At 30.7% G+C, this 10,112-nt stretch overlaps 1 protein-coding gene across 1 annotated transcript; it reads left to right on the forward strand.

Moving 5' to 3' along the window:
* The first annotated feature begins 5,167 nt into the window (after window positions 1-5,167).
* LOC133315542 (WAT1-related protein At1g68170-like) lies at window positions 5,168-7,235 on the forward strand. The gene is made up of 7 exons (XM_061517183.1): window positions 5,168-5,367; window positions 5,586-5,648; window positions 5,734-5,850; window positions 5,956-6,199; window positions 6,429-6,587; window positions 6,737-6,888; window positions 6,983-7,235. Exons 1-7 carry the CDS (start codon window positions 5,168-5,170, stop codon window positions 7,233-7,235), a joined length of 1,188 nt encoding a protein of 395 aa, XP_061373167.1.
* The last annotated feature ends 2,877 nt before the right edge of the window (window positions 7,236-10,112 follow it).

Genomic DNA, 10,112 nt, shown 5'->3' on the forward strand with positions numbered 1-10,112 from the left:
TACCATTACTTTCTACATGGATTTATGCCTAAGGTTTGGATGAGAATCTAACATTTACACTATATAGGGATTGTGATATTTCTGTAATTCTTTAGAAAGCACTTTTAAGTTTGCACTTTTACGTTTAATAATGAGTTGCCAATTCAATGAATAAAAATGGAAAATTGTTAATGCATATATGAATGGAATCCTCATAAATATAGGAGTTGTCAATGCTCATAATGATAAGATGGAAAATGAGAAATAATTATACGAGATATAGAATTTTAAAACAGGTGAATGAAAAACAATCATACGATATATAGTATTTTAAAACAGAAGAATGAAAAATAATTTATTTAATTCAACATTCTAAAATAGATTTTTAATTTTTTTTTAAATATTTAAACTAAATAGTTAATGCGAAAAGAGTTCAGCATTAAATAGTGGCAGACAGGTGTATTAATATCCCATTTCTTTTTTAAAATTCGAAATTTGAAGTTGATATAGGTGAGAAAAGAATTTAACATCTTTTAGTGGGAGACAACTGTATTAAATTCCCACTATTTTCTACACGGGAATTGTTAACCCTCATTTTGAAAAACATTGAATGTTTTTTTCCATATTTATCGAAAAACCAAAAGACCCAAAGAAAAAAGTTCAGCAATAGTTAGTGGCAGACAGATGCATTAATATCCCACTCCTTTTTTAAATTTCGAAATTTGAAATTTATATTGGTGGAAAAAGAATTTAACATCTTTTAATGGGAGACAACTTAAATCTGATTTTAATTTTTATAAATACAAATTTGTAAAATTTCAAATACAAACGACGCAAATCCTTGCAAAAAATAATTATTTACATAAAATGCTGATGGTTAAAGGTTGCAAACTGGACTTGGCCCAGAGGGCCTGCCCGCCCTGTCTGCCAACACATTTTTATAATTAAATTAAAATTTCACTATTCTTTTTTTATAATTAAATTCCTAATTCATATTTCAATGAGGATGTAAATACAAATTTATAAAATTTCAAATATTAACGATACAAATCCTTACAAAAAATGACTATTTATTATTTTTTGGGAATAAGAGCCTTTTTTGTGAATAAATATAAAAACCTATTACATGCTAATAGTTATATGTGGCAAACTGGGTTCGGCTCGGAAGGCCGGCCTACCAAACATTTTTATAATTAAATTAAAATTTCATTCTTCTTCTTTTATAATTAAATTATTAAATCTGATTTTAATTTTTGTAAATACAAATTTGTAAAGTTTCAAATACAAACGACGCAAATCCTTGCAAAAAATAATTATTTACATAAAATGCTGAAGGTTAAAAGTTGCAAACTGGACTTGGCCCAGAGGGCCTGCCCGCCTTGCCTGCCAACATATTTTTATAATTAAATTAGAATTCCACTATTCTTCTTTTATAATTAAATTCCTAATTCATATTTCAATTTTTGTAAATATAAATTTATAAAATTCCAAATATTAACCACACAAATTCTTACAAAAAAATAATTGTTTATTATTTTTTGTGAATAAGAGCTTTTTTGTGAATAAATATAAAAACTTATTACATGCTATTAGTTATAGGTGGCAAACTGGGCTCGGCCCGGAGGGCCGGCCTACCAAACATTTTCATAATTAAATTAAAATTTCATCCTTCTTCTTTTATAATTAAATTCTTAAATATGATTTTAATTTTTGTAAATACAAATTTGTAAAATTTCAAATACAAACGGCGCAAATCCTTGCAAAAAAAATTATTTATTATTTTTTTTTTAAATCTGATTGTAATAAACGAAAGTCCATCTCTGAGATAAAATATAAAAACTTAGATGCAAATATTTAGAACTTTTACGTGTGGATAATATAAAAACTTATTACATGCTGGTATATATTGCTGACAATTAGAGGTTGCAAAGTGGAGTCGGTCTAGAGGACTGACCCGCCTATATTTTTTTGTAATTAAATTAAAATTTTGCTCTTCTTATTTTATATTAAACAGAATAAATCAAAAATTTGCCAACTCTATATGTACAAAAAGTTGGAGTTAGGTAGCTAACAATATTTATTTAAATAAAATGCAGAGATATATTTTTATGATTTACATTAACTTTTACGAGACAGACGAACAGATTTCTTTTTCCCGTGCATCGCACAAGTTATACTTAATTTTGAAGGAGTTTTTTTATGTAGGGTTCTGATTTGGAACATTATCTAGGAAAACTTAACATTCTTAATGAAAATTCCATGTTATTTAAGGTCAACGTAAAAAAAATAATTTGGAGTCATATAATGAGCCAAGATATTAAATTTCAAGTGTTTGAAGCAGCGAAGCTATTGTCACCTCAATCTTTAAGTCTTTGGTGGACCCAAATGTATGTTGTTGTTTTTTAAAAATTTATCATTGTGGGTTCTTTATATTGTTACAAGTTTTTAGCATGTGTATTGATTTGATGCTCTTTAGACACATTTGTTCCAAAGTAAGCAAAAAATATGACTCATACATGATTATTTGGTTAATTTGCTTTCAAATCCCTTTCAGACAACGTTTTTTGGGTTCTAAAAAAAAATAACTCATTTTTTCCTGAGATTATTACTTCTGGGTGTTAACATATTAGCGTAATTTATTTAATGAGTATTTGCACTTTGTATCGTAGGCATAAATATGATGGTAGAGGAGGATGTCCCTGGTAATGCATAAACATAGGAAATCACATGTTTGATATGTGTTGAACTCATTCCTTCAATGATTGCTACAGAATGACACTGAATTAATAGTGTTTTCTTATTATAGGTATAAGCTGATCTTTTAATTCCATATTTGCTTGGTCTGTTTGTTACCTTGATTTTATTAGTGCTGTTATAGTTAGCAATAAGTTGTATGCATTTTTCTTTTTTTACCCATCCTCATTTTAACATAGTCTACTGTGGCGTATTTATTTTTTACATAACTCATCGAGTAGATAACTATATTTGATTTGCATAATATTGATCACTCTCGATAGCAGATTTTTGTTTATGATTGATATTTGCAAAGTTCTGTGTCAATGATGTAATTTTTTCCACTTGAAATATAGAATAAGATAACAACACAGGTCTTTGTAAGTATAAGGTTTGCAGTGCGATTAACCAACCACGGCGGACGATAAATATTTTGTTCTTTTTTCCCCGGGCATCGCACGGGTAATTCACTAGTATATATATAAGGAAGAATCCATTTACAATTTACAAATTTTTTCAAATTTCTCCCGAAAGTATATAGTGTAACCGAGTATACTTCCGGGAGTACATAATATAGTTTGTAAGAGTTTGTAAACAAAAAGTTCGTAAATATAACCATTCCCTATACATATATGTGTGTGTGTAGGATTTTGATACCGGTGTAAAACTTTGAAATTTAACACTAAATCCTAACCTTTGATTTCCGCCAATCAACGATTATCATTTATTGAGAATCAAACTTATTAATTAATATTAATTTCCAATAAATAATAACTGTTGATTGACGAAAATTAAAATTTAGAATTTAGTGTCAAATTTCAAAATTTGACACTGGTGTCAAAGGATCCTGACAATATATATATATATATACGGTGCTACTTGGTTGGTATGGTGTTATAAAGCTCCTGTATAGGAATGGTTACTCTCATAGTGCGGATTGCAAGATGCTTATTATATGAATGGAAACTATGAATTCTGGATTACATGGAACAACATCATTTGTTGCTCATTACGATATTTGATAAATTCTTAACCCCTTATTATAAAATCAACAACTGAAAAATGCTTGCTTTAGATATCATTCTCATAAGGGTATTATAACAATTTCATACGAATTAAGCTCCATTATACTAACCGAGTGAAATTTTTGTGCTGATCATGTGCTATCCAAGTCTACAACTTTCCTCGGAAGATCTTTTGAAACTTACAAACAGGCAACCTTTTCGCTTAAGCTTTCTCCTTTTATATGCTGCAATGAATGAGTAGCCTTGTTTACCCTTAATATAGGACTCCAATCTATTCCATGCACATCATTGGAGCTCTCTTATTGATCCGGCAGTGCAAAAGTTTGATGCCACTAATTTCACGTGTTAGAGAAATATAATATAAAATTATTGAAAACACATCACTTAACAGTTTGAGCTTTTAGGTAAGATGATTGTTTATCAAAACCAAGGTGATTAATGAATTATTTATCATCACCCTTCACTTTCTGGTGGAATTAAGTCAGCACAAGGTAGACTGGGCATATGCAATATCTACACTTATGTGAGGTGGCAGTGAGTTAGAAAAATATAATATAAAATCATTGATGGCAAATCAATTAGCAGCTTGAACTCGTGAGATGTTGATTACCACCACGAATGGGGCATTACTTCAGTGTCCATGTTTTTGTACTGGGTTTGACATTAATTGAAGGTAAGTTGTCAAGTATTTTGTTGGCTATTCCTTAAATTTTATAGATTTTTAAACACTTATAATAAAACCAACTATTAATATGCAATTGAAAACTCACCTTGAATACCATACTCATAAAGGTACTATAGAAACTTCATAGGAATTAAGCTCCATCATTCTTACACTGAGAGAAACCTTTTGAGCTAATTATGCTAGCAAAGTCAACAACTTCTCTCAGCACACCTTTTGAAATTCACAAACAGGCAACCTAGTTTCCTAAGCTTTCAAACCTTTTACGTGGTGATGCAAGGCCGGTGGGTAGTTTTGGAGATAACGGTCAAGATATTAAATAAAAATATTTGTAAAAATATCTGTATATCTATATATATATATATATATATATATATATATATATGGAAGGAAGGTAGGAATACAATAAAAAACGTTAACGTTTGCACAAAGTTGAAGCCAATATGTCTCCTTATCAATGCTAAACTTCATGTCTGCTTGATATAGCAAAGGGACCCCAAACGATCTCTTCCTTCAATAATATCTTCCTTGAATTGTTATCTGTATAGGCAGCACAAAAAGATTTCATGAATCTATTACCCATTTCATTCCAATAACACAAGCCAAAGTTTAATAAATATACTCAAAACTTAATGGGGATATGAAGCTGTTGCTTCTTGTTTTCTTAATGCTACTATATACAATCTCTTAAAACATTTGAACTTGGAAAAGCTAGCTAGGATTGTTTATTAGTCATAGGGAATCAAATATGGTTAATTTATGCAATGTTAAAGCCACAGATGGTGTAAAGCCTGTTCTGTTAATGATAGTGGTCCAGTCTCTATATGCAGTGGTGAATATCTTGTTCAAGTTGGCAGCAGATGATGGAATGAGCTTAAGTGTTCTTATTGCTTACCGCTTCATCTTTGCTGCTGGCTTCATTGTTCCCTTTGCTCTCATCTTTGAAAGGTACATATCCCTCTTTTGAATAAGCTTCGCATTACAGAGCTAGGAAACAAGACCATATCTTTCCTATGTACATAACATAATTTCATGGAGTCAAACTAACACACACATTATACATAAAAAAATGTTAATTTAAATGAGAAATTTTGAATTTTGTACTCATTTCTTTCAATTATGAGAACTTATTATATCTGGATTTTTTATTGGCATGTTTCCATCAGGAAAAGCCTGCAACAACTTACTGGGAAAGTTCTATTCTATGCTCTTCTTTGTGGGTTATTTGGGTAAAATTTCTAATATCCTAATTAATTTTAAGAAACTTAATTAATTTATGCAAAAAGTGTGAGATAAGAATTTCAAAATTTTCAGGGGATGCTTACAAAACAACCTCTATGTTAAATCTTTGGCCTTGGTAACTGCAACATATACTACAACCATGTTGAATCTCATCCCTGCTGTTACCTACATCTTGGCTGTTTCTCTTAGGTAGGCCCCATAACCTTGTATGCTATCATTGAATCATAAATGTTAATATTGAATACCATTTGATCCAAAGGTGGTTTTTTTAGTTCCCTTCCCTGCTTTTTGCAGACTAGAGAAGCCAAATCTTGGAACAATAGATGGCAAGGCCAAGTTGCTGGGAACTATAACTGGAATTGGTGGAGCCATGATCCTCACTTTCTACAAAGGCAGAAGGATATCCTTCTGGTCAACACACATTGACTTGTTGCAACATGCGGCATCAAAACAGGAACCCCCAACTAGTACTCGCTTATGGGGCAGCATGCTAGCTTTGGGTGCTTCTATGAGTTACTCATTGTGGTTGATAATTCAGGTTATTCATAATAGTTTTCAATCTCATGGTCATAGACATAGTACTAGTACTACTACAAACCAAAGGTTCTATATACTTGTTTCTCTGCTACCTGGCATGAATATATTCCAAGTTTACAATTGTTTCAAGTCCACAAGTTTTTTTTTTGTAACTATTTAAGTGTAGCCAACTTTGAGAGTTAACTGAGTCTCTCTAATTTTTTTAACATCATGAATATGTATAAACACAGACAAAGATGAGTGAGAAATTTCGGTGGAACTATTCAATTGCTGCTTTGACATGCACAGCGAGCTCAATCCTATCTGTTATATTTGCTCTTTGCACGGAGAGAGATTGGAGCCAATGGAAACTTGGCTGGAACTTGAGGCTTCTAACAGCAGCTAGCTCGGTAAATGCTTGTTTTTGGTGATTTCTAAAGACTAAAACCATTGCCATGAGCTAAACATACAAAACCACACAATGTTCAAATGAAAAATAAAAGACATAATTAATTAGAGGGTCTATTTTATTTTATTTTATTTTTTACTTTTTTTGCAGGGTATCTTGGCCTCTGGGGTGAATTATACCCTATTAGCATGGTGTGTGCGCATTAAGGGACCTCTTTTTGCTTCTGCTTTTAGTCCTCTAATGCTTGTGCTAGTGGCCTTGGGTGGATCATTAGTATTAGATGAGACACTTCATGTTGGAAGGTGAATTGAACAACTAAAGCTTATTTACACTTTAAAGTTCCTTAGTTTCAAGTGTCCATGCCTTATTATTATGGATTGTGTACGTCTTGTGCAGTTTAACAGGAGCAGTGTTGATTGTGTGTGGATTGTATGCGTTGTTGTGGGGTAAAAGAAACGAAACAAGGAAGGCGGAGAGTGAGTTGGTGTCCTTAAAAATTAGCTCTACTCAATGTGAACCAATCCAAATTGCCAAATCTTTCTCATGCAACCCAAGGGAGCATGACAAGAAGATTGTAGCAAGTGTTGCTACCAATACATCTTCTAGTGTCAACAATTCTATAGGCGAAGTTCAACAATTGAAAACTTGAAGGTAACAATTCATATGATCAGTTTATGTTGAATAAATTAATTTGGTGTATAATTTAATTGTATTGTTTTAATGGGGTAGCCTGCCACAAATTCACTTTTAAATGGGAGTATATTTAAAATTATATATTTTGTATTGTTTATATTAAGCATATATTAATAAATACAATTTCTATGCAGGACATATACATATGAAGTTATAATCTCACTATTAGATTTTGGGATTTGAAGGAGGGCTGATAGAGATTAAATTTGCTATTTATACTCTCACTTTTTATATTAATGAATTATAATGGTATGGGTATCTCCTTACTTAATTATGTTATCTACAAATAATTAGGCGTTATTTATATTATATATATGTGTTAATATATACAATTTCTATATGCAGGACATATTCATATGTGAAGTAATGCTTTCACTTTCAGATTTTAGGATTTGAAGAGGGGATGACAGAAATTAAAATTGCAATTTTTTTACTTTTTATATTTTCAAAAATAATGGCATAGTCCTTACATGCTAATAATTAGGCATTATTTATAGTTAGGGGTGCTAAACGAACCAGGGGCCTTTAAGGAGTTTTTGGCTCGGCTCGTGAAGGCCCGAGCTTACATGTCTAAAATTGATTGTTGGCACCAGCCCTGAACTTGTATAAAAGCTCGTTTAATAAAAAGGCCTAAGGCTCCAATTCAAAAGTTTGGACTTAGAGCCTCTCAGGCTGTCCTAGTATATTATTTTATTTTTTATATTTTTTATACTACTTGTAATAGCCCTCTCTTTCTTCTCAATCCATTTTATCTCATTTTATTGGTTAAACAGACTTTTTGAATGATTTTGTTCTATATTATGTTGTTTGGATATACATTGAATTTATGAATATTTATGCAATTATTAGTGTTGTTGATTGTATATTCTGTTTGAATAAATTTTTGTTATCTTATTTTTATTAAACAGGCTAACAGTCTAAACCAGACTTTTATTTTTTGTAAATAAGGCAGGTCACGTGCCGATAATTATATTTATAACATGTAACAGGCTTGGTCAGACTGACACATTTAAACACAGGTTTAACCTTTTAAGACTAAAGCTCGGCTCGTTAACACCCTATTTATAGGACATACATATTAATATATACAATTTTCGTGCAATATATATCCATCTAAAGTGCTCATTGTTTCATTGTCTCGTATGGACTCTCTAATTGTTCTAGTTAATTAAAGCTTCATATGAATACCAAAAAAAATAAAAATAAAAATTAAAGCTTCATATGTGAGGATAAAAAGAGAAGCACATCGTTTCTGTATTATTCAAAATTTTAGATTTAATCGATGAATATATTACTATAGATATGCGTGTCAGAGGGAGAGAGCGATGCCACAATTACGATTTCATATTTCTAACGCATACTAACATATATTGCATTTACGAATAGTCTGTTATAACTTCCACATACTAAAATCAATTGATCTAAAACTCACAAGCATTATTCAAAACGTTCATTATTGAAAAACTAATTCAACTACATTGTTTCTATGCTTCATGATAACAAGCATAAAAAATCACCAAGAAAGAAGCCCGGCTACCAAATTGTTCCATATAAATGCAAGCATCACGGAGAAACCCAAACACAAGCCATCTCCATTCACAACCACCTTGAACCAGCCACTATTAACTACCCAGGGATACTATGACTGGGTTTTTTTTTTTTTTTTTCGGTAATGTGTAAATGTGTTTTAACAAAGTTATTAATGGAAGGAGTAAAATATAAATATCAACCCTAATATAAATTTTGTTAGTCGTAGCCGTTATATAAGGGAGGTCCCAGTAAAGTTTTGGGTCCTTAACAAAAAATTACGGTACTCACTTTCGTTCCTTACAACAAAAAAAAACTCATATTAGTCTTTTTTTTAGGACTAAATTAGGTCTTCATTGAATTTATGAGGGACTATATTTTTAAAAAATTGAAATTGTAGAAGGACTAAAAATTAACTTTTTTTTTTTTAAGGAACGAAAGTAGAGACCGTTTTTTGTTAGGAACTAAAAAAAGATTTTACTCAAAAAATAATGTGTCAGATGTAATAATCGTAACCCTCTGGTAAGATAAATGTAATTGTAACAAAATAAAATATTTTATAAATTTACGTAAAACCCAAAGTATACACATAAAACAAATTAATTCATATTAAACACAAAATAATTGATCTTGGTAGCTTTTTACTTTGCAAGGTGAATTTAGGGGTGGCAATTTAGGTTGATACGATACGAATATGAATACATTCAATACGAACATGATATGAATTTGAAATTGGATTAAAATTTTCTACATAAACATAATCCGCTCATTTTATGGGTTGATATAACACGATATAAATAACTCACGACCTCAAAGTATATCGTTTATTATGCGAGATATGACATGACACCGGGACAATTTTGCTTCCGGTGCTTATGCGAGGAAAATCTTAATCCAGATTGAGTTTTGACTAGAAAAAAGTTTATTTGTGACGAAAAATTATCACAAATGATAATTTTTTACACAAATAATCAAATTTCGTCACAAATAAAATTGCGACGCAGGAATTTATGACAAAATTTTATTTCTTTTAGTTTGAAGTTTTTTTTTTGTACTCATTTTCTGACATTTTCTCCCACTCCTTTATGGTTACTGACACCTGAATCTTATTTTTATTTTTTTCTATTTTTACTACATGAGTAAGTAGGTCACTAATAAGATTTTTTCTTTTAGTTTGAAGTTTTTTTTTTGTACTCATTTTCTGACATTTTCTCCCACTCCTTTATGTTTACTGACACCTGAATCCTTTTTTTTTTTTTTTCTATTTTTACTACATGAGTAAGTAGGTACTCCTGTGGCAACGAAG

The sequence above is a fragment of the Gastrolobium bilobum genome, unplaced genomic scaffold, assembly GCF_033153095.1.
Source record: "Gastrolobium bilobum isolate Gb01-03AN ecotype WA unplaced genomic scaffold, APGP_CSIRO_Gbil_v1 utg5429, whole genome shotgun sequence".
Classification (NCBI taxonomy): domain Eukaryota; kingdom Viridiplantae; phylum Streptophyta; class Magnoliopsida; order Fabales; family Fabaceae; genus Gastrolobium; species Gastrolobium bilobum.

Excerpts from the sequence above, each read along its gene's own strand:
- LOC133315542 (XM_061517183.1), top strand. The coding sequence starts at position 5,168 with ATGGTTAATTTATGCAATGTTAAAGCCACAGATGGTGTAAAGCCTGTT. Across the intron at positions 5,851-5,955 it reads ATCTTGGCTGTTTCTCTTAG|ACTAGAGAAGCCAAATCTTG; the intron begins GTAGGCCCCATA and ends TGCTTTTTGCAG. Across the intron at positions 6,200-6,428 it reads CATTGTGGTTGATAATTCAG|ACAAAGATGAGTGAGAAATT; the intron begins GTTATTCATAAT and ends GTATAAACACAG.